This window comes from Sander vitreus, chromosome 4, assembly GCF_031162955.1.
Source record: "Sander vitreus isolate 19-12246 chromosome 4, sanVit1, whole genome shotgun sequence".
Lineage (NCBI taxonomy): Eukaryota > Metazoa > Chordata > Actinopteri > Perciformes > Percidae > Sander > Sander vitreus.
The window spans coordinates 15,092,641-15,117,910 of NC_135858.1; the positions used below are offsets into that span (position 1 = coordinate 15,092,641).

Genomic DNA, 25,270 nt, shown 5'->3' on the forward strand with positions numbered 1-25,270 from the left:
TATCAGACATCTGGGTTTCTTTCAACCAAACTACCCCAAAATAGCACGCATAGTTCCATAAAACGCTATTCACAAGTAAAATTAAGGATCAGATCTCTACTTTCATTGAATTTTGGGTGTTTTATTTAATTTAATAGCATTATCCTGACTAAACGTTGACATATCTGTGATTAACCATTAACTTCATTCATCTGATCTTAGCTTAATCCGGGGTCGGGTCGCGGGGGTAGCAGCTCCAGCAGGGGACCCCAAACTTCCCCCTTTCGAGCCACATTAACCAGCTCCGACTGGGGGATCCCGAGGCGTTCCCAGGCCAGGTTGGAGATATAATCCCTCCACCTAGTCCTGGGTCTTCCCCGGGGCCTCCTCCCAGCTGGACGTGCCTGGAACACCTCCCTAGGGAGGCGCCCAGGGGGCATCCTTACCAGATGCCCGAACCACCTGAACTGGCTCCTTTCGACGCGAAGGAGCAGCGGCTCTACTCCGAGCTCCTCACGGATAACTGAGCTTCTCACCCTATCTCTAAGGGAGACGCCAGCTACCCTCCTGAGGAAACCCATTTCGGCCGCTTGTACCCTGGATCTTGTTCTTTCGGTCATGACCCAGCCTTCATGACCATAGGTGAGGGTAGGAACAAAAACTGACCGGTAGATTGAGAGCTTTTTGCTCTATTGTGTTGCATATTATTATTTTTATGGATTTTATTGTTATTGTTTTTATTGAGCTGGAACAGGTACACAAAGAAGCACATTGTACTGTGTATGAGTGTGTATGTGACAAATAGATTTGAATTTCTTTTTTTCATCCTGTCCTGACAGTTTCAGTTTTTTTTATGTGTGTGACTGCAGGCAGTATGCAGAGGAGGTCAGTGGGCGGGAATGTATTTTTGTGTGTGGGTGTGCAAGTGAGGGATTGTGAAAGTGGAGTTTGCCCTTTTAAAAAACAATGTATGTACACATTCATGTTGTCCTTTTTAAGTTTAAAAGACAGTTTTAACTGCCTGGGCTGCACTCTGGTGGAAACATCATGGAGAGAGCTGTGGTGCAAGTCACCCTCTTTGGGCTGCTACTGGTTTTGGCTAGCACACTACCAAACAAGGTGAGGTCACAAAACTTAAAGGACACACCACTACACTGCAAGGAAATTGAATCTATTGAAAATATTGTTGCTGTTGGCCAGACAAATTGTATCTCCAAATGTCATCATCACCCTCTGTCTGTGGGTTTTACAAATATTTAAACTGGGGGCAATTGTTTATGACTTCTTCTGAGGTAAATAGATCAACAATATGTTTTAATTTTCTTAAAGAAAAAAAATGTTTTGGACATACAAGCACAACACAGCAATAACAGTTAGTATATCTCACTGCTGATTTATTACTTACTTATTTTCTGATGTTTGTGCTTAATTATTTTTATATTTCAGCGTCTTTCGGTCAGGTTGAAGGATGTGTTGGCTCTCACCCTCATTGTTGTATCCGTGTGTGTGTGTGTGTGTGTGTGTGTGTGTGTGTGTGTGTGTGTGTGTGTGTGTGTGTGTGTGTTTATTACTTATGTGTTTGGGCCTTAAATCTGTTTACACAGTGACAATGGGGGGCCACAAACAGCTGGTGCCCCTGATGTAAATCATTACATTTTAGAGTTAAGACTTGGTAAAGGTTCAGGAGTATTGGGACACATTGCCATGTGAAAACATGGTTAAAACAATGAGAATGGGGTGGGTTGGCAGTTAGACCAACAAGATTTCACTGATGCCACCCACACTTTTTTGTTTTCCACCATCATCTGATCTTTGGTCAGCTGGTCGTCAGCCAGCGACATTAACCAAGCCATTTATTTTATTGTGAAATGTGCCTCCTCCTGTATTTGCTCAGGACGACTGGAACATCTACAGCTTTCACATCAACTCCACAGTGACCAGTCGTTATGCAACCACGGTCATCACAAGCCGCGTGGCCAATCGCATGGACGACTCAAAGGAAATAGAGTTCCAGGTCCGGATTCCCAAGAACGCCTTCATCAGTAAATTCAGAATGTGTGTGAAGCAAAAATGATTTTTATAGGATTTTAACTTTTTATTTAGGAGTATGTATATAAACAAAGATTTTTGATGTTCTTCTTCAGGTTTATAGATGGCCAATGGTACGATGGTGTTGTGAAAGGTAAAGAGAAAGCTCAGCAGCAGTACACTGAGGCTGTGTCCCGTGGCCAAAGTGCTGGGCTTGTCAGGTACATAGATCAATGGATCAGTTTATTGCCAGGTCTAATAAAGCTTGTTTTTATGTTGTATTTTTTTAGAAGAGCCTTGTGTGTCCTTCAGGAAAAAGGAGGAGAAAAAGAATAAAATCTTTGTTTTGTCTGATTTTTTCTCAAATGTATGGCTTTTTCTTTTTAAATACGGCTACTTTAATGCCTTCAGGTCTTTGAAATTCTTCAAATGAAATAATCTGAGTAGGAAATGTCGCTCTTTAGTTGAATTACTCCCATCTCACATCCACACCATAACCTGTGATGAGAGGTCATAAGTTTTATTGTTCCATTGTAAAGGGGGTCAGAAGGAGGACCACTGCTTTAATGTATCGTCTCTATTGCAGTTCTGTAGGGAGGACCCTCGAGGAATTTAAGACCTCTGTGACTGTGGCTGCCCACAAAAAGGTCACCTTTGAACTCACATATGAGGAGCTGCTGAAACGCAAGCTTGGCAAGTACGAGCTGCAAATCCACGCTCGACCCATGCAGCCTGTCAAAGACTTCAAGGTGTGTCTTTCCTTGTTGGTTTCTAGAAATCTTAAAAAACATTTAACATAATCAGCGCTTCAAAGTTTTTCATTCTTTTTTAATTTATTCTCAATACCAGGTTGATGTGTACATTAATGAGAAAGCTGGCATCAATTTCATCAAGGTTAAAGGAGGACTAAGCACCAACGCCCTGGCTAATGCCATCACCAGAACACACACAGAGAAACAGGTACATGCAGTGAAGCATTGCTATCTTTGATCTATCTATCTGAACAATATGTTACTAATATTGGTAATAAATGAATATCTGTTTAACCGCAGTATACATAATGGCCCTGGACATTATGTCTTATTGGTCATCCTTGTACACATGTCTTAGTATCATTTATTAATTTTAAATACTGTTACAATTTTCACTTATCCATCAAGAGTCTCTAAAACCTGTTTCATCCTGTTTCCAGGCATGGGTGTATTTCTACCCAACAGAGGACCAACAGAAAACATGTGATGGCTGTGGAGAGCAGGGTATGAATGGAGATCTGGTTATTGTTTATGACGTCAACAGGGACACCTCACTTGGAGACATCAAGGTAAAGCAATAGTTCATTTCCTGGATGACTCCAATGGTCCAATTAGCATTGTTAAAAATACCATACTTATTTAAATGGCTATCTTGCCCTGTTATCTTAACTTTCTTCTTCCTCCCCCGAAGACATCAGCTGGATACTTTGTTCATCAGTTTGCTCCATCTAGTCTTTCCCGCATACCAAAAAATGTTGTCTTCGTTATTGATCAAAGTGGCTCAATGAGGGGCAGAAAAATGCAACAGGTACAGCATTTGAAGAGTTAAGTTTGTGACGGATTGTGACTGTAGCACTGGATGTTTTAGTGTCAGTTAATTATGTCTGTGATTCATTTTACAGAAAGCTTTATTAAATACACAATTTAAGAACACGTGAAACAAATAATATAACATGGTTTCTTACTTGAATAAAAGTTCTAATGTGTGAATCATGTTTTTGCCCAGACCCGAATAGCATTAATCCATATCTTGAATGATCTGACAGAGGATGACCACTTTGGTCTTATCACTTTTGATAGCAGCATTTTTCATTGGAAAAGGGAACTTGTTCAGGCCAACAAGGAAACCCTGGAGAGTGCTAAGACATTTGCACGGAATATTAATGAGAGAGGAGGTGAGGTTTTTAATAAATATTTTATGAAGGGATGCATCTATTTTAGTAATGGCAGTAATGAAAAATAGTTTCATTCCATTTCAGCCACTGACATTAACGCAGCAGTGTTGGAAGGAGCACGTATGCTGAATGCACATCCCAGAGAAGGTTCAGCGTCTATCGTCATACTTCTCACCGATGGAGACCCAACCTCAGGTTACAATAAAACACACATGCACACAAACATGAGAACATACTTCAAGAGATTAATGTAAGACCACTACCACAAGACAGTCCATGTATCACTGTGTGAGGGAATTTGAGCTCAACGTCCCCTTTTAAATACCATGCTTTGGTTCTTTGCAGGGGTGACAAATCTTGAACTAATACAATCAAATGTCAGAAGGGATATTGCAGACAAGTTCCCACTCTACTGTCTTGGTTTTGGTTATGATGTCAATTTTGAGTTCCTTGAGAAGATGTCGCTGCAGAACAATGGTGTGGCACGACGGATTTACGAAGACTCTGACGCTGATTTACAGCTGAAAGTATTTTAATTCACTTGCTCACATTATAAATACTCTGTTTACCATGTGATTTGCTTAATTTCCATAGATAGAATTGATCCTGATTGACTGTGGTGAGATAAACATTCATACAGCGTCCATACTGTACCGTATGTCAACAGGGTTTCTATGACGAGGTGGCCACTCCTCTGTTGACAGATGTGACAATGATCTATAATGGAGGGACCAATCTTACCCAGACTAACTTCAGCCAGTATTATAATGGCTCTGAGATTGTGGTGGCCGGTCAGATCACTGACAACGATATTGAAACCTTCACTCCACAAGTTATAGCCATTTCAGTAAGGATCGCTCCACACAACACATCAGCTGTTATCTTCTGAAAGGTTGGTGAAAGCCCTTGTGTATACTGACTTAATAATTAATTTGTTATATGACAGAGGGATAGAAGAGTGACGTTTTCTGACACAAACGCCACCATGGAGTACACTGGCACAGATTTTGACAGCTACATCCAGAGGGTTTGGGCCTACCTCACAGTCAAACAGCTTCTGGAGAAAGAGTGAGTTTGACGTCCTCCACCTTTTCTCTATGTTGTTGTTGTTGAGTCTATCAAATGTAACGAAAATGAAATAAGAAAATATTGGGAAAAGGCCCCTCACAATTTCATATAGTTGTGTATTGATTTTTTGTCAAGCAATTGACTGTTTAAGGTTCCAGGTTCATCTTTATTGTCATAATACAATACAGGATTGCACAATGAAATACAGTTGTAGCCCACTCCACACTACACACACAGAAATGTATAACAAAATATTTAAACTAAAAAATAAATAATAAAATAGCAGAGTAAATTAAGGCATTAAAGGGATACTTTGCCAATTTCAAGTCAGCTCTGTGTCATCTTTGTGTCCTCTTTGTGTGGGCAGTGTGTTTAGATAAACGGTGTGTGCGTTCCCTCCGTGGAGCAATTGCATGGAGCTAGGGGCAGCCGCGTTTTGCATCATCCAGCAGACCACAGCTACTCCGAGCTCCATGCAGTGGCGCCATGGAAGAAAGGCACACACCGTTCATTTAAACACACTGCCATTAGACAGAGCTGGATTGAAATCTGCAAAATATGTCTTTAAGAAAGGAAAACTAAATTTACATTTACAAGGAAGTTATAGGTGCAATATGTAATACTAACAGCTAGTGTTTGAAATAGTTACTGCAGTACAAATTCAAAATAATGGAGAGAGTCGTCTCCCCCGCCCCCTCTCCAGACTCGAAGTTCACGTTGGTTGCCAGGCTGATTCCGGAGCTTCTACAACAATGTTGCTAGACACTTGTCTCACATAGCCAGACATTACTCCACAGCACAGCGGAGTAGCTAACGTTAGATGCTGGCTATATTGACAGTCATAAAAGCCCATGCTCAAGTGGAGCTCTGTACCCAACTGACAGACACAGGCTTAGAATTAACATAGGAACTGCTAAAAATCCAACAACCTCGCCATCCTCTCCACATGCCAGACAGACACACTTCCTCGGCTTAGAATTATGATAGGAACCGCTAAAAATACCACTACCTTGCCGTCCTTTTCCACCCAACTGAACACACTTTATTGGCTTAGAATTATGGCAACAATCGCTAAACACACTGCAAACTCAAGGTCCTCTCTTTTCGATTTACAGCCCCCCTCTCTTGGTTTCAAATAACTCACCGTTGTCAGCTACAGCCGCTTACACGTTGTAAACAGCCGTGGCTGCTTGCCTGGTCCTGGTAACGTTAGCAGTTAGCAGGGTTAGCATGGCGGCGTTAGCCAGGACCAGTCGGTCTCAATTGTTTTTGCGAGTAACCAACTCGGGTACTCTAGCTATATAATTCAATGTGAGTAGCTACACAAATGTTGAAATTACATAAAATGCCCGTCCTTAGTAGCTGTGATAAATTAGCCTGAAGCTAATGCTTACCTGTTCAGGAGGAAATAAGCCAACTCTGTGTCCTTTTGAGGCTCTAAGCTGTCTCCATTTTTCAAATACATCTCCAATATTTACTCCACGGTTTGTTACATCTCTGGTCACTCTGGCATTAGCATTGTTGTCAGAAAAGATAGTATTTCAACTTAGCATGTTTCCTTAATATTTGATGATGCATTAGGGTCATTTTTGGATTTATTATAGTAAATATATTACATATTGGACCTTTAAAATTATGTTTGTAACAATAGGATTGTTTATTTTTGTACCATTGTACGGGGGACTGATTTAGAGGTTACACCGCGCACGCGGACCAGTTCAGATAACGTTAAGATAAAGTTGGAAGGAGGAGTTCACACTGTACATAGACCTTACCAAAGAATTTCTAATAAGGGAAGAAGTTGCACTCTCTCGTTACTTCCGGCTTCTGAACTGGTTGCAGTTCCACCAGAGTTCCATATAGGGTGCGCTCACAGTCCAGTGCAGAATGAATGGGACTCTATGGAGCTATACCCCTCAAAATCCACTTTTCTCAGGATATAATTTTTTGTCTAGTAATTTGAATGTTGCATTCGAAAGAGGAGGCTAAGAAAATACACACTGCTGGGTGTTAGATTTTATAAAGTGGCTTTTTTGTTCTAAAAGCCTTTTAAAATGTCAACGACATCATACACATATATGTCCAGAGATACTGCTTTACGGCAAGCTCTGTGTCGCTTCCTTTTTTCTCTCGAGGCATCGACAACACAACTAACAGGTTAGGCTCTCCCTGTCAATACACGTGCTAGAAAGAGGTTTGCTAATGTTTTAAAGACCACGCCGAAATATTCACTCTGACATTCTGGTTCCGCTTCGGATGCCGTCAAGCGGGATCTCCGATTGTAATCAGTCCTTTACTGACCAATCAGCATTCATTAGCAGAATGCTAGCGTGTTATGGGCAACAACGACTCAACCTGTAAGAAATCGAAGAAAAAAAAACTACAATCAAATCTGAGATTTCTGAACGACAATCAGGCGAAAGAGACAAATTTAGCCGTCTAGCTCCATAGAGTCCCATTCATTTTGCACTGGACCGCGATCACCCCCAGTGGAACTCTGGTGGAACTGCAACCAAATTTGGTACAATGGGGCTTAGGGAGTGGAACGGCTTTCCGTAGACCGGCTTTGACCTTACCATGCCAAACGCCGAAGAGACCACAAAAGTCAAGCTATTCAACTATGTCATCGGAGAAAAAGGCAGAGAACTTTGGGCAACTTTGTCGAGTGCTAGTCCTTCAGCGAGGACCACAGTGATTTCAATGATCAAGCAGTTTGACGAGTACTGCAACCCAAAGGTAAACAAGACTGTGGAAAGGTACCGATTCTTCATGAGGAACCAAGGATTGGATGAAACCGTGGACAGCTATGTAACAGACTTGAAAATTCTTGCTAGTAGTTGCAATTTTGGGGACATTAGAGATTCAGAGATTGACTTGTGTGTGGCACAAATAGCTCAGCACTGAGGGAGAGATTACTCAGAGAAGAGAAGCTGACTCTTGATACATGCCTGCACATTTGTAGAGCCACAGAGCTGTCAAGGGAGAATAGCAGAACACTGCAAGGACAGACAGTGGAGGAAGTACATGCACTGAAACAGGCAGAAGAGAGACAAAAAGACAATGAGATAATGTGCAAGTTTTGTGGTAGAACACACGAGAGGAATAAGAAAAAATGCCCAGCTTTTGGGAAAAAGTGTAAGAAGTGTGGAAAGGAAAATCATTTTGCAGCTCAGTGCAGATCAAGACAAAAGAGCAGTAGGAAAACTAAGAAAGTTACTACTAACTAAGTTCAAAGTTACAGAGCAGACTAGTAACAGTGACTCTTATGAGGATGTAGAGAGGATGAAACTGTAAACCAGGTTAAAGACAGCCACAGTCAGGGTCAGCAGCTCTTTGCAGGAATGAAGATAGGGGAAAAGTTAGTTAACTTCCAGATAGACTGTGGGGCCACCTGTAATATCATCCCCATCGATCTACTAAACTCAGACACACAGTTAGAACACACGGAGAAAGTGCGAGTGATGTATAACAAGACCAAGTTGACTCTTCTGGGTACATGTAAGGTTAGGGTCAGAAACCCCAGAAACAACAAGCTGTACAGATTAGAGTTTCAAGTGGTTGACCAGAGTAGCAGAATCCCTTTACTGGGCAGAAAAGCCAGCGAGGCAATGAAGTTGATAAAAGTACAGTATGAGAACATTCTGGCTATATTGAAGAAAGAGCCGAGCCCAGTGACAAAGGGAGAAAGTGGCAAACACATGACCATGGACAAAATAAATGAAGAGTTTGAGGTGTGTTCACCGGAGATGGCTGCATGGAGGGTGAATATAGAATAGAGATAGATGACAGAGTACCGCCAGTGAAACTGCCAAAGCGCAGAGTGCCTGTAGCTATGATGATACCTCTACAAGAGGAACTCAAAGATCTAGAGAGAAGAGGGATAATCACACCAGTGGAACGCAGCACTGACTGGATCAGTAGCATGGTCGCAGTGAGAAAACCTAATGGGAAGCTGAGGATCTGTATAGACCCAAAACCTCTGAATCGGGCACTAAAAAGAAGTCACTATCCGCTTCCAACTATAGATGACATCCTGCCGGAGATGTCAAAGGCAAAAGTATTCACAGTCTGCGACGTGAAGCAAGGCTTCTGGCACGTCAAACTAGAAGAAGAGTCGAGCTACCTCACCACATTTGCCACCCCATTCGGTCGCTTCCGTTGGCTAAGGATGCCGATGGGAATAAGCACAGCACCGGAAGTGTTCCAAAGAAAGCTCATGCAGGCCCTGGAGGGCCTCCCAGGAGTCTGCGTCATAGTAGATGATGTGTTAATCATGGGGGAAGGAGCAACACAAGAGGAGGCAGAAAAGGACCATGACGAGAAAGTCAGACGCTTTCTAACCAGCTGCAGAGAGCGCAACATCAAGTTGAACGCGGACAAATTCAAGCTCAGCCAAAAAGAGGTACCCTACATAGGTCATCTGCTCACGGCCGAGGGACTGAGGATTGACCTGGAGAAAGTACGGGCAATCAGAGAGATGCTAAGGCCAACTGACGTGAAAGGGGTACAGGGACTCGTTGGGATGGTCAACTATCTTTCTAAGTTCTATGACCACCTTTTAGATGACTGTGAGATTCTGAGACAACTCACGCGCAAGGAGAACATGTGGGAATGGGCAGACATCCAAGAAGGGGCGTTTCAAAGACTGAAAGACAAAATCGCTAAAGCACCAGTCCTACAGTACTACAACAAGGAAGAGGAGTTGACACTTCAGTGTGATGCATCAGACACAGGACTGGGGGCCGCCCTGACACAGAAAGGGAAACCTGTAGCATTTGGTAGTAGGGCACTCACACCAACTGAAAAGGGCTATGCCCAAATAGAGAAAGAATGCTCAGCCATAGTGTTTGGGATGGAAAAGTTCCATCAGTATACTTATGGTAGGGAGGTCACAGTACAAAGCGACCACAAGCCTCTAGAGAATACACACGGCAAGCCATTACTTAGTGCACCTAAGAGGCTGCAGAGAATGCTACTCAGACTGCAGCAGTATGATATTAGTGTGACCTATGTTCCAGGCAGGGATATGCTACTTGCAGACACACTGAGTAGAGCATACTTACCAGAGAGCACTAAGGGAGAGAGTGAGACAGATATAGAGACTGTGAACATGGTCAGCTACCTACCCATTTCAGCAGAGAGGCTGAGTGCCATCAGGGCTGCAAAAAAAGATGACACAAAGTTACAGAGTGTGGCAAACAGGATACTGTCAGAGTGGCCCAAGAGAAAAAAGGACTTACCAAGTTATATCAGGCACTACCACACTTTCCAAGATGAGCTGAGTTTCAAGGACGGCATAGTGTTCCGAGGAGACAGAGCCGTGATACCTGACGCACTCAGGGTGGACATCACTCACAGGATCCACTCCTCTCACCTGGGAGTAGAAGGATGTCTGAGGCGAGCGAGGGAGTGTGTATACTGCCTGGGAATGAACGAGGAGATCAAGACCTTCATCTCCAAATGTGACATATGTAGGTCAGTGGACCCAAAGCAACAAAGAGAGACACTACACCCACATGACATGCCTAGCAGACCCTGGGCCAAGGTAGGAACAGACCTCTTCTCCTTTCACAATAAAGACTATCTGATAACAATAGATTATTATTCAAACTTTTGGGAGGTTGATTATCTACTTGACACTAAGAGCAACACAGTGATCAAAAAACTCAAGGCCCACTTTGCCCGACAGGGGATTCCTGACATTATTATCTCAGATAACGGACCCCAGTATGCATCACAAGAGTTTCAGCACTTCAGCCAGAAGTGGGGCTTTGAACACAGGACATCGTCGCCAGGATACCCGCAGAGTAATGAGAAGGCAGAGTCAGCAGTAAAGACAGCCAAGTGCCTGATGCTGAAGGCTGCAGCAGCGAGACAGGATCCGTACTTGGCCATGCTGGATCATCGCAACACTCCGAGCCAGGACCTCAACACAAGCCTGGCACAGAGACTCCTAAGTAGGACCAGGACCCTGCTTCCCACAAAGGACACTCTGCTGAAGCCAGAGGTAACAAACAACGAACAGGGACTGAAATACAGCAGACAAAGACAGGAAAAGTACTACATCCACACAGCCAAAGACATGGACACTCTGGAAAGAGGGGACAGAGTGTACAGCCCTGTGACACACACAAAGGCTGGAGACCAGCGAAAGTGTTCCAACAGGTGAGCCATAGATCATGAGGTGGAGTTAGAGTCAGGAGGTGTTCTGAGACGGAATCGTTGCCACCTCAGACACAATCCCACCGAGTTCACACCAACACAAAACACACCCACACCAACAGTGACTGAGGTGGCCATACCGCCAGATGGCCCAACAGAGAACCAAGACACGGTCACCAGGTCAGGTCAACAAGTTGTCAGACCCCACTACCTGATGGACTATACTCGGTGATTAGAGTATTGACTATGAAAAAAAAGAAAGAAGAAGAAATGAAACATTTTCATGTTTATGCACTTGTTGAAAAACTGAGGTTTTGACCTGTTGATTTATTATTGCTTATGTTGTTAGATCTGTTGTAAATGAGCAGAGCATATGGTACAAGTTTGTTGCACTAGAATACCTAAGTTCAAGGAAAGAGACTAACTTGAAAAAAAGAAAAAGAAAGATGTAACAATAGGATTGTTTATTTAAGTACCGTTGTACGGGGGACTGATTTAGCGGTTACAACGCGCACGCGGACCAGTTCAGATAATGTTACAAAGGCAGAGAGTTGAGAGATGATGACTGCACACTTGCAATAAAGTTCAAGTAAGCAAGACTGCTTTAATTGTCCATTATGTACAGTCCAGATAGAGACAGAACATAATGAAACAACGTAGACACAGAAAATAAATAAAATATGTGCAATGTCAGTGTAAATATAAGTGCAAATATAAAACTCTGGTTATAGTAGGATTGACTGCAAAAGGAACCTCATCTCACCGATATCACTGATGCTCAGTAGGGTACAATGATGTTCTGTCTCACCCACTTGAATCACCTGCTGCAGAGCCCTGCTCATGATGCCTTCTATTGCTCCTCTGTAAAAGTTAGGGACTTGGCATGGGAAATTTGCTTTTTGCCTTTCCTTAAGATGTACAGTAGTTTACAAAAAAAGTTGACAAGAGCAAGTATTTTGATATGTATGTGCATACAATAATTTTAGGGGAAGCCTACAAACATAAATAGAATATATATATATATATATATATATATATATATATATATATATATACATCTCTCTCTATATCTCTCTATATATATATTGTTGTGTCTTGGTTGCAGTGCTTTGCGTTGTCGATGTGTGGAAAAGAGGAACCGCCTGACACTGTTTCTTGATAATAAAAAGGTTTATTACATCAAATAATTCAGCATTAATTTACAAGCTTCTGCAGGAGCTCAGAGAGGCGACCAACCCAATCTTCAAATATTGTCGCTCTCTCGTTCTGCTGTTAAAACATGGTATTTATCTGTGCATTTTCTAACCTAAAGTGGGGGTGTGAGTATATGCTTGGAGTAGGGAACTGACCAATCGATGCCTTTTATCTGGCATAACTCCAAAAAAGGACTCTTCTGTCTTGGGGGGCCCTCTGCTCATGTTAACAGTTTCCAGATGTTTTCAATAAAAGTGGAGTAAAGTTCATGCATCTCCTTATACCAAATCTTAAATCAAAGTTTGTAGAAAGTTATAGAATGTTCATATACTACAATATATATATATATAGAAAAATAGAATGTAAGGAATAATGTAACGTTAAAGGACATGGTCATTATACAAACTAGATCCACGACGGGGGTATGCGTCAAGGGTCTTGCATCAGCCTGTAAGGGTTCAATTCACAATAATGCCAGGCTTACTCTACATTATCCCACTTATTACACAGCTTATTACATGGCTTATTACACAATTACTTATACAGATGTTACCCGTTGATGACGCCTGCGTCCCGGTCGGGATGGTTAACTTTACAGCTGATGAGCACAGCTCTCCGGCGGAAGCTAGGTGGCTTCCCTCTCTCTCCCTTTGGTTGATCAGCGGTATGAACTCAGTATGAGGACAAATATTGATTTGAAAAAGTAATTTATTGATTTAAAAATGTTTCCCAAAGTCTATGATGAGAACTCCGTCCACGGCATCGGCCTGGTTTTTCTGTTATTTCTAAACAGCAGAAAGCCGTGATTGACCAATCAGAATCGAGTATTCAACAATGCTGTGTAATAACAAGGTGTTGTAGCTGTTAAATACCTTTATCATGCTTTACTGTCATGTCAACTGTTTAAAACATATGGTTTGATTTGTGACACAATTTGTGACCCAGGCTGCTGTTATCTGGAGCTGAGAAGGAGAATGTGAAGAAAGAGGCCTTGGAGCTGTCGCTGAAGTACAGCTTTGTAACCCCACTTACATCCATGGTGGTCACCAAGCCTCTGGGGGAGAACACAGATGTGCTCCATAAACCTAAGGAAGGTGAAACAACACAAGGACACAGCCCTGTATTAAGTTGTAAGTTGTAAGCAACACAAAACAAACACAATGCAAAATCAATAATGTCTACCATCATTTTTTCAACATGTCTCTCTACAGAACAATTTGTGAATCCAGTTTAGACAGTGTTCTGTCTTGACAGATCAGTCTGTAAACTATTGATTAATTAATAATATAGGCCTGATGTATTTTGTACACTGTGGCACTGCAAATATGCTTCAGAAAAAATTGAATTACAACGATGATGAGAAACATACGGAAGAGGATTAGGGCCACACATGAAAAAAATAATTTGAGTTCTGAGTTTAAAGTCAGAATTCTGAGAATAAAGTTGTAATTCTGAGATTAATGTTTTTAATAAATGCAAAATTCTTTAGATTAAAGTCTTTAATCTCAGAATTCTGACTTTAAACTCAGAACTCAAATAACATTTTCACATGTGGCCCTACTCCTCTTCTGTAAAAACAGAGGCTGCATCAAATTGTAATGTGTTTAACCAAAAACCTTACCAGGGGGTCTCCCACTAAAACACATTTTGGAGGGTGCAAACTATAATTTACAAATCATGACTGTTTCAAAGTAAATAGAGGTATAACATAGGCACACTACACATGTGCTGATATGACTCCACTTACATATATATTGTACTGTATATAGAGTTTTGTTCACATTTCCTGAGTAACCTGTCTGAAACTTGAAGAAATATGACTAAGGCATGTCCCCTTTCCACCCCCAGTCCAACATCCCTGCGTGTAATGATCACCTCATGAGTAAATATTTTGTTCTTCTTAGAAGTAGCATTAATAAGGTGGGTCTTATCTAATATGAGTCTTTATGACACTGTTCAGACCAGGGAAACTGGGGTCCCCTCCCGCTGATTCATCTGGAGGGGACTTTGCAGGCCAGTCCCTGGTGTCACAGATTCTGGTGTAACAGATTCTGTTCAAAGATCCCTGCTGTGGCAATTATGTGAAATGACGTGTTTTGTGAAATGTAGTTGTGCTTTGTCCTTCAGGGGCACCGATCATTTCAGATGTCCATGGGATATATGACTTGGAGGATGAAGCAGGTAAACTTCGTTTTTGCAGTTCTGATCCATCCTTCTAATTTTGCTATTATGGTTGGACAATCCTCTTAATATGTCATTCTAATGATGGAAAATTGAATAGAAGTTTTTTACTGAAAGACAATGCATTTTAGGTGCATATTTTCAACAGCAAAATAGGGCAGATCCACAAAAATGAAGGCATGAAATGTCAAAAACTAATGAGTACATTTCTGTGTGTCCTCAAAATATATTTTAAATATTTACCAACAAAAGATTTTCGACCGCTAGAAAATGTGTTGAGGTAAAAATGGACATGGCCACTGACAGATTATTCTAATAATCTTGTACGGTGTATTTAATGGTTTGTTTTAAAGCTGTCCAAATATGAACATCATTAAATGCAATTTTCTCTTAAATTAATACAATATCATCTAAAGCCTTGAAATATAAATGTATATAACTGGCTTTGTGTAAAAGTATTCACAGCCATTTTTTCTGATTATGGATACTATGTTTCCTAGCATTGTGCAAGATAAAGAATCTAATGGTAAAGTATCTACTGTATCTCATAATTATTCATGGTAGGCTATAGTTTAAATCAAATCAATCTCTTTCTGTTAAAAATTATACAAAAAGATAATTCATAATGATGTAAAACATAAGCTGCCCTCGGGCTTGCAGAATTTTAAAAACAAAGTTTTCATAAACATGTGTATACTGTAACACATGTGTGTATACAGTAAGCCTAAAGTAATTTGTTGTGGTGTAAAAAAGGGTGTACTTTACCTAAGAAAAACGCCGAAATGAATGTGGCCACTGACAGATTATTCTAATAATACTGAAGAGAAAAAAATAATTTGCTTCCATTTCATGTTTTGTAAGTCATAATAAGTCAAACATTTTCACATGTGGCCATACTCCTCTAGCCTGGCTCCGCCCTCCTACGTACTTCTGCTCAATTTTAATTTTCCTTCAGTACACTGTCTGGGTTTGTGGTATATTCAAAGAATTTCTAATAAGGGAAAAAGTTCCACTCTCGATACTTCCGGCTTCTGAACTGGTTGCAGTTCCACTCTGGTTCCATATAGGGGGCGCTCACAGGCGAGTGCAGAATGAATGGTGGTCTATGGAGCTATACCCCTAAAAATCCACTTTTCTCAAGATATAATTTTTTGTCTAGTAATTTGAATGTTGCATTCGAAAGGGGAGGCTAAGAAAATACACACTGCTGGGAGTTAGATTTTTTTGAAGTGGATTTTTTGTTCTAAAAAGCCTTTTAAAATGTAAATGACGTTATAGTACGGCCAGAGAAACTGCTTTACGGCAAGCTCTGAGTCACTTCCTTTTTTCTCTCGAGGCATCGACAACACAGCTGACAGGTCAGGCTCTCCCTGTCAATACACGTGCTAGAAAGAGGTTTGCTGATGTTTTAAAGACCACGCCGGAATATTCACTCTGACATTCTGGTTCCACTTCGGATGCCGTCAAGTGGAGTCCTTCACTGACCGATCAGCATTCATTAGCAGAATGCTACTGTGTTATGGGCAACAACGACTCAACCTGTAAGAAATTGAAAGGACATAAGTACTCATTCATTCAACTTTTGACCTAAATTCCATGTTGAACTTCCAAAAACTACAAGTAAATCTGAGATTTCTCAACGACAATGAGGCTAAAGAGACAAATTTAGCCATCTAGCTCCTTAGAGTCCCATTCATTTTGCACTCGCCTGCGATCACCCCCAGTGGAACTCTGGTGGAACTGCAACCAAATTCAGTACAATGGGGCTAAATAGGGAATGAAGTGGCTCTCCGTAGACCAGCTCTGGTATATTCTTGGGTATATTCTTGGGTGCGTATACAGTAAGCCTAAAGTAATTTGTTGTGGTGTAAAAAAGGGTGAACTTTACCTAAGAAAAACGCTGAAATGAATGTGGCCACTGACAGAATATTCTAATAATATTGAAGAGAAAAAAATAATGTGCTTCCATTTCATGTTTTGTAAGTCATAATGTAAACTATTTTATGCCGCTGTTGGATCTAAATACACAGCCCTGTATTAAGTTGAAAGTTGAAAGCAACACACAAAACAAACAATGCAAAATCAGTAATGTCTATTGTGTTTTTTCCAACATGTCTCTCATCAGAACAATTTGTTAGTTCAGTTGTCAGTCCAGTTTAGACAGCATTATGACATGACAGATCAGTCTGTAAACTATTGATTAATTAATAATATAGGCCTAATGTATTCTATACATTTTGGCACTGCAAATATGCTTCAGAAAAAATTAAATCACAACCAAAAAGTTATGAGAAACATACGAAAGAGCATTAGGGCCACATGTAAAAAAATTTATTTGGGTACTGAGTTTAAAATCCGAATTCTGAGATTAAAGTCGTTAATAAATGCAAAATTCTAACCCCAAAACCCGCCAGCGTGTTTGAAAAAGCATGTTTTGTTCAAAAGAAAAAACCCTTAACCTAGAAAGAAAGCTGAAGCTGTTCGTCGGATTCTCTGTCCCTGAATGCATCGCGAATAAATCGCTGACATTATGTGAAAAAGCTCCAAAGTTGAGTCAAAAAACCTCACATAGAACATATCCAACTTCAAAAAATTTACAAAATCAACCATTAGAATCTCTTAGGGCTACAATTAAAAATGTCAATCACACAATTTGATATGAATAAGAACATTTTTAAATGCAGGTACCAAAAAGTACCAGTACACAGATTTTCAATTTGTAGGTCTTGTAGGTGAAATCTATGTGAAATTGATTTGCAGTGTTGGTTAATGCAATATCCTCAAAAGCTTTAAAGAAAATAAATGTATATAACTGACTTTGTGTAAATGCATTCACAGATGATGTTAGAATGGTTATCAAAACTGATGATTATGAAGCCTTAGCCGCAACGATTGTGCCCGACAAAACAACTAATGGTGAGGTGTTTATCTCATATATGTAAATCATCATAATCATGGTATAGTTTATATAAAATCAGAAGTTTGTGGTAATTCATTATGACTGATGATGGGAGAAAAGGCGGGGAAGGTAATAAAAATAAAGATAGTTTTTGTTATAACTACATTTAGTGTCGCCTTTTTTGTCAATGATATTGCATGTTGATATCACTACAGCCAGCGTTTAAAGCAACACTATGTAACTTTTAGCTGCAGCTGTAGTTCCAATGAAACAACCTGTAGGGGGACCGAAGCGGGAAAAGTTACATAGTGTTGGTTAATAATGGCAGTTGTCTCATCATTATTATCGTTAACGAATTTAACCTCAACAGAGGTGTTCATTTCCAAACAGGCTTAGTGGCTAGACGCTATAAAGTAATGTTAAAGTTTGGATTTAATAAGCGGAGGTATTTTGCCAGCAGTAATGTTATTTGTTTTTTAAAAGTCAGCACACTTACACAACCTGGACTGAGAAAGACAGCTCGCTTTTCCCAGTCTGGCTCTGAGATGACATTATCTTCTGCGTCTGCCTAGATGTGGTGAATTTACAGCTCACAACAACTTAACACGATTTAGTGTCTGGCTTTTGTTTGACATCTAATGTCAGCAAAAATGCCTTTTAGTGAGTTTGCTCTTAGTGAAATGTTCTGAGTGAATTTAAGCTAGGCTTTTATTGTGAAGGGTAAACACAGAAAAGCCAGCATTATGGTAGCATTTTTTTTTTCAAGCTTTATTGTGCGGCAATTTAGTTTTATTCACAGTTTATTAATATCCAATATCCAAGACTGTCCAAAATGCTCCAAATTCTAGACCCCAAGTTCATTAGGTACCCAGGAAGCCAAGTGTGAAGTAGATCGGATGAACAGTTCTCGAGATATTTGAATGACACACACACACACACACACAAACACACACACACACACACACACACACACACACACACACACACACACACACACACACACACACACACACTCACACAAAAAACGTGTTTGAGTGCCCCCACCCTCCACCAACATAAGTGAAAGAGAAAATTACATTTCTCAATTGCACAAATCCTTCATTAGAGCATTTGAAAAACACACTTAAGAGAATCTAGTTATTTAACTATTGCAATTACAACAGGAAACACACTTTTTAAGGTGAACAATCTCCACAATGTTTGCACAAAATTTGGCAGTATAGGTTATCAGAACTTAAAATAAATATAAACTATATACATAAATGTACCAACAATATATACAATAATTAAAAATTTAACAAGATTAATAAATTAATAAAACGGTATACTCCTCATGAATCATAAAATAAGCTATATATATAGCTTGTTTTATGATATATATATATTATCATTTCAAGAGGTCCTGTGCTTTAATTTGAAGAGGTCTATCATGAGTTTTTGTCTGCCTAAGCACATAGAAAAGCTACATTTCTCGTTAAGAACGTTTGCATGATGTGCAACGTTTATATAGGCTACTAATGCAATCATACAGTAAAGCATGCCTACGTCTTTTATTGTTGTAGTGTTTTGTCCATCACTCAGTTTTTGGCTCAGTTTTATCAAGGGGCAAAGTGTTACCTGCGGTAAAAGAGTTTACCGCAGGTTCTACCCTCACTCCCTCATCTCTGTCTCTCTCCTCCTGAGTCTCCTCACTGTGCATGCCACTGCCACTGCTGCCGACACCGACACCACCACCACTATCATCAGCCACGGGAACTGATGAAGGTCCTGCTACTGCCGAAAATACGTTTTTGCCCCCGCCCCCCTTGTCCGACCATTCCATTTGGGTGACCCAGAGGTGAACTGTCCCCCGCGCGCCCCTCCCTTTTCCCCCTTCTCACACACAGCTTCTGTGCACAGCATTTCCAGCAAGCAGCGGCGCTTGCAGCTGCAGGGGGCGCCAATCTGCCAATTCCCCACACAGTGAAATTATAGATAATAGAAAACTGCTTCGTGGAGCAGAGGATATATATTTTTTTTTCAAGTGCTCGTGGCGTCCCCCCATGACTCATGATAAAATGCCGCCCAGGGCGGCTGCCACGGGTCGCCCGTGCCAAAAACCGCCCCTGCACACACACATACACTGAACACACACACACACACACACACACACACACACACACACACACACACACACACACACACACACACACACACATACACACATAGAGGGTCCTTGATTTATAGTTAGATGTAAAAATAGTAGTTGCCCTTGTGTCACTATAAGCTTGCAGAATTCTCAAAACAAAGTCTGACAACAAAGGCCTCACATGTGTATACTGTAACACATATACATGTGTATATAATAAGCCTAAAGTTATTTGTTGTGGTATGGTACTTTTACTAAAAAGTTCTGTGACCATAAATAGTAAACTAAATCTTGTGAGTCTGAGAATATAATGGTACCCGTCTTTCATTCCTTATGTGCCACACAAGTACAGGTGTGCTTTTACCTTTTAAAAGTAATTGTCAAATGATACATGTTTACTGATATGAAAGTCGAGATTTTGGATAATCATTATCAAACAAGCTATAATTCATCTTAAGTTAGTTCAATTGGTGTTGAGAGCAACAATCATTTCCAGTGTTTCCTTCTGCTGTGTGACTCTGTGTTTCTCTCTAGTTCCTCTTTCCCACAGGTTTCTGCTAAAAACTGAGAATCTGTCTCTTCCACTCTGCTTTGATGTCACTGGAGATGTTCGCCTTAAACTACTTCACCATCCCAACATGGGTCAGTAATGTTACTCTTTGTGCCATCACAGTTTTTTATGTGAGAAATCAACAATATAAAGCTCAAACATGGGCCGTTTTACAAAAATGGATGGCTAATTGCAAATTTGGTAAGACGTGTCAGACTTCAGGAGCTCCACACAGTCTGACGAGAAAGCCTGGGCTCCATACCCAGGGCAAAGTCACCGTTTCTGGGTTACTGGACTACCGGGGCTCGGGGCTCGGGGCTCTGCTATAGTATATTTAAAGTTTGAATTTCATCACGCCACTTATGTTACAGCTACCCTAAGGTCTTACAAAGCTAACACTTGTGTCCGATTTCAATTGAATGCATTTTTGTGAATATGAGGGGTTTCGTTAGCTGCTAGTGTCCCGTCAATCCTATGGGTAAAGATCGCGGCTAGCTAGCTAAACTTTCAGCATAACTAGAGTATATTTATAGTTTGAATTTCGTCACGCCACTTATATTACAGCTACCCCAAGGTCTTTCAAAGCTAACACTTGTGTCCAATTTCAATTTAATGCATTTTTGTGAATATGAGGGGTTTCGTTAGCTGCTAGTGTCCCTTCAATCCTATGGGTAAAGATTGCGGCTAGCTAGCTACACTTTCAGCATAACTTGAGTACATTTACAGTTTGAATTTCGTCACGGCATTTATATAACAGCTACCCTGAGGTCTTACAAAGCTTAGCTAACACTTTTGCCTGATTTCAATTTAAAGCATTTTTGTGAATTTCAGAGGTCTAGGAGGAGGCTAACTAGCTCTCATTGACAGAGCTCCATCCAGCCGCTGGCTCTATCAATGAGTCTTGCGGACAATAGGCGTTTATTTCCCCTATCGTTTGTTTAAATAACTCAACACACATATCCATTATAAGATTAACTGGAACCTGTGGTAAGAGATTGTGGGCGTAACAAGCTCGCTGATCGCGCTTTCACTCACACACACCGGCCATTTAGCAGGAAGAGGGGAGGGAGAACAGCGAGCTGCAGGCCCTGGAGCTCTGTCAGGGCAGCGGCATTTGGTAGTCCAGTAACCCAGAAACGGTGACTTTGCGCGGGTATGGAGCACCATGGGCTGCGGGCCGTGACGGAGGTCCATCTAGCTGACAGCAGACCGGGGTCTGTGAAGGGGGTCAGGCCAGGCGGCGAGACAACAACCCAGGCAGCACCGGCCACTGAACTCCAACACACAGTCGGACAAAATTTGCAATCAGCCATACATTTTCGTAAAACGGCCCATATTTGACCTCTGCATAGTTGATTTCTCACATAAAAAAGTCTCAGAAGTGAATTTAGTGATGAAATAGCAGACGAACCATGTATACAATTTCTGAGATCGGCGCGACCTATTCAGAAGACTACCTGATCTCAGATCAGTGGTGTAGCCTATGTAAATGTTGGGGCGTGACAAAAGGTAGAGACTAGAGCCAAATAAGGAGGAGCTGAGATTTGCCAGTTTTCAGAGGCAGTTTCAAATTGTGAGATTTGTAGAGGTGTCAATGGGATTTTGAGGTTCTATGTATGTCCTATTTACCCACCAACTTTTGCATTCTATCACCCCTTTAAAGTTCTTTAACAGCCCAGTCAATAAACCACAATTTCCCTGTAGGCTATGTTGCTTTTTAAATTATGCATTGTATTGATGTATTGTTTTCTTTAAAGTGCTCATATTGTTGTCATTTTTAGGTTCATAATTGTATTTAGAGGTTGTACCAGAAAAGGTTTATGTGGTTTAATTTTCAAAAAACACTACATTTTTATTTTGCTGCAGCTCCTCTTTTCACCCTGTGTTTTGAGCTCTCTGTTTCAGCTACAGAGTGAGACATCTCACATCTGTTCCATCTGTGTTGGGAGTTGCACATGCACAATACCTAGGTAAGGACTACTACCCAGACAGAAGCAGAGTATGAGGACGTGCCATGCTAGCAGCTAGGCGAGCATTATAACGTGTTACAAAGTGACGCACGTTCGTCACGGAAGTAAAGGCTGGACTGCAATAGAGTTGTTTGTGAACAGTGTTTTCTGTTGGAGATGGTAAGTCCCTTTGGGGTGGACTTTGGGCTTTCTCACTTTGTAAACCTACATGCACAAAAAACATATATAACACAATAAAGGAAAGGGAAATATGATAATATGAGCACTTTAACAACTTCCTTTGATGAATAGAGAAGCTTCTTTCAGTAATTGTAAAAGTTTTTCATGTGTGCAGTAATGTCACTGCAGCTGTGCTCTGCTCTCCTGCAAGGCTGACATTTTGGAGAATGTAATTAATATTTTCCTCATTAATGATGTATTATGTCACCCATCAGCTATTAATCAGAATGTTAATTTTTATGACCCAACCCACCCGATCAACGGATCAACCACAGGGCTGCGGATATAATTGCAATCTGTGCTTCACATACAGAGAGCCAGCATAGCGCACCCGCTGCAGTCTCTAACTGGAGTAATGTTGCACTGTCAAGCCATTATTAGGCTTCTCAGATTTGCTGGTTACATTTTGTGCCACCATGCATCAGCCCTGTGCTCGTGTGCACATTAAACGTGGTTTGATAAAAAATCAAGTTAAACTTATCGCTCCGTTTAACTCCCTCAGGACCGTCCGTTCCAGTATTTTACCCAGAGTCTCCATCCTAAACACCGGGTAACCAGGGTTACATTTTCAAATGAAGCTGCCCGTAATCTGGAGTTCTACATTTTTTATTTTAATAGCCTATTTTAATAGGTAGATGTGGGGCTGTGATGAGCAACATGATGTGATAGAGATTGTTCTGGGTTAAAAACTAAAGTTTGAAAATAATTACCGTACCAAGTCCCACACAATAACTTTCCTCTGAAGACAACTCTCTACAGGATTCCCAAACTGTCGGTGCGTAGTACTGCAGGACTAACCTATAAAATCAAGCTGACATAAACTCTCACCAAAATGACCCTACTGTTGAACACACAATCTGTCAACAATGCCAAACGGGAAAACTTGAGTCCATTTTCTGAAGACTTGCCAAAACGTAGGAATGTTTTAATTAAAATAAGGCCTCAAATTACATCTTGTACGCACAAATTAGTAAATTGTGGCCTAAATACATATTTTGTTTCATAAATGTCTCCAGGGGGGATCCATATATTTCCCTACATTTCAGATGAAAATATTGGACATTTTACTCCACTACACTTATTTGACAGATATAGTCACAGGGTAAACATTTGTGTATTACACACAACGTTAAACTATGTTAACTAAGTACTAAACAAAATAATGAACCAGTAGCCACTGGCCTTTATTTACTTACAAAAAGCAGTGCCCCTTGTCACTTTTTTGACATTTAGCAGGTCCACCAAATAGATATTTCCCCTCTAAACTTCTTAGATAATTTCATTGAAATAGCAGCTTAAAGCCTATAGAGGTAAATTATCTAATATTTCACAAAAAGGTAAAGATTAGAAATAGTCCCAAAATGTATAGGAATTCATGTAGCAGTACATTAACTGTTTTTTCTTCTTTACCCCATTAATTATCTCTTAACATTGTGTTGGCCTGACCCCTAAATGGAGTACCACTTGGCTACAGTGCAGTACTTTTACTTTTGATACTTTATGTATAATTTGCTGATAATACTTCTGTACTTTTCCTTAAGTGGTATTTTGAGTGGAGTATTTTTTTTATGTTGTTGTACTGGTAATTCCACTTAAGTGTAGGATATGTGTACTATATAAGTGTGGTGTTGAGTTGCATTTGTTCTCTTTTGTATTAGAGCTGTCTGTGAATGGTGAGCTTGATACAGTAATGAATGGAGGCTTCAGAAGGATTGTCATCCACTTCAAGACTGACCTTTATGTTGAGGTTGACACCAATGTCATCACTGTACGAGAGGGACAGATACTGACACGTCACACTGGACAGGATCTCATCACAGCTGGAAGGTGACTTTGCATTGTAATGGTTCAGCTGTGCTTTTCCTACTGTGACAAGTCAAAATGTCTGCCGTGAAAAAGGTCCATTATAAACAAATGAAAACCATTGCTTACAACTGACACACATTAAAGGCTCTTGCCACCCATGGTACACCCACACAGGTGATTTTAATTATCCTGGATGATAAGAGCTCTTCTCAGGAGTGTGTTGGAGTGTGCAGACTATGTTTGATGACATTTTCCTCAGGTTGCTGTTAGCTTTGATGCACCTTCCAGGGTGGGACACATTACACGTTCATCATTCTTATTGGTGCATTGATGACCTCATGCAATGCTCAGCGTTGTTTTGCACCTCTTCAGCCTGAGCAGGTGTATAATCAGCCAAGACAAGTGAAATGACCTGTGCAGCCGTGCTTGGCCATTAAAAAAAGTGCATATTTCTTTAGTTTGACAGTGATTAGGCGGGACAAGGAAATAGATGTTGCAGCTGGAGACACACGCATGGTCATCTATATTCATGAGAAGGATGGCGTAGAATTCTTCTGGCTGGTTTTGAGACAGCAGCCACTGGACAACAACGTTACAGGAATTATAGGTGGGTGAAAATGTTGGATTTGATTGTATGATTCATACCATCAACAATATATTGAATGAGTGTTTGCACCCAACTGTGAATGGAGAAATAATTCATCAAAGGGGCGAACTGTTTTGCTGCATCTATTGTAGTGGCATCTTTCATTGTCATTGCTTTATTGCTAACCCTAACCCTAACCCTGTCATCTTTGTGTCCAGCTCTAAAGCCAGCAGTTTATGAGGAGGTGCAACAAACTCCCTCAACAAAACTTAAGATCAAAGACCAGGAGATTGACGTTGTCAGGTACGTTTTGTTCTGTATTATTAGTGGTATAAAAAAGAAAGCTGTTTGAGGTTATTATGTAATGATTATGTAAGATATTATGACTATTTATGTCTTTCTTTTGTAGGGCCAATGCTGTTGACTACAGTATAGCCTCTCCCCCGACACTGGACTGCTGGCTCATGTCTGCGGAGTCTGTCCTGCAGAGATGCCTGGATGATTTCATCGTTACTCAACTTTAACTGGGAATTAGTTAAATCACTTGCAAAGATTTCATTTGCAAGAAAAACA

General features: G+C 40.7%; 1 protein-coding gene across 1 annotated transcript; it reads left to right on the forward strand.

Annotated features, from left to right (window-relative positions):
• Nucleotides 1–1,026: 1,026 nt before the first annotated feature.
• LOC144516087 (inter-alpha-trypsin inhibitor heavy chain H3-like) lies at nt 1,027–25,221 on the forward strand. The gene is made up of 19 exons (XM_078247293.1): nt 1,027–1,098; nt 1,874–2,034; nt 2,124–2,228; nt 2,594–2,756; nt 2,857–2,967; nt 3,200–3,328; nt 3,451–3,567; nt 3,766–3,934; nt 4,019–4,129; nt 4,280–4,461; nt 4,602–4,781; nt 4,881–5,002; nt 13,304–13,452; nt 14,486–14,539; nt 20,101–20,208; nt 23,964–24,132; nt 24,570–24,718; nt 24,916–25,000; nt 25,107–25,221. Exons 1-19 carry the CDS (start codon nt 1,027–1,029, stop codon nt 25,219–25,221), a joined length of 2,451 nt encoding a protein of 816 aa, XP_078103419.1.
• The last annotated feature ends 49 nt before the right edge of the window (nt 25,222–25,270 follow it).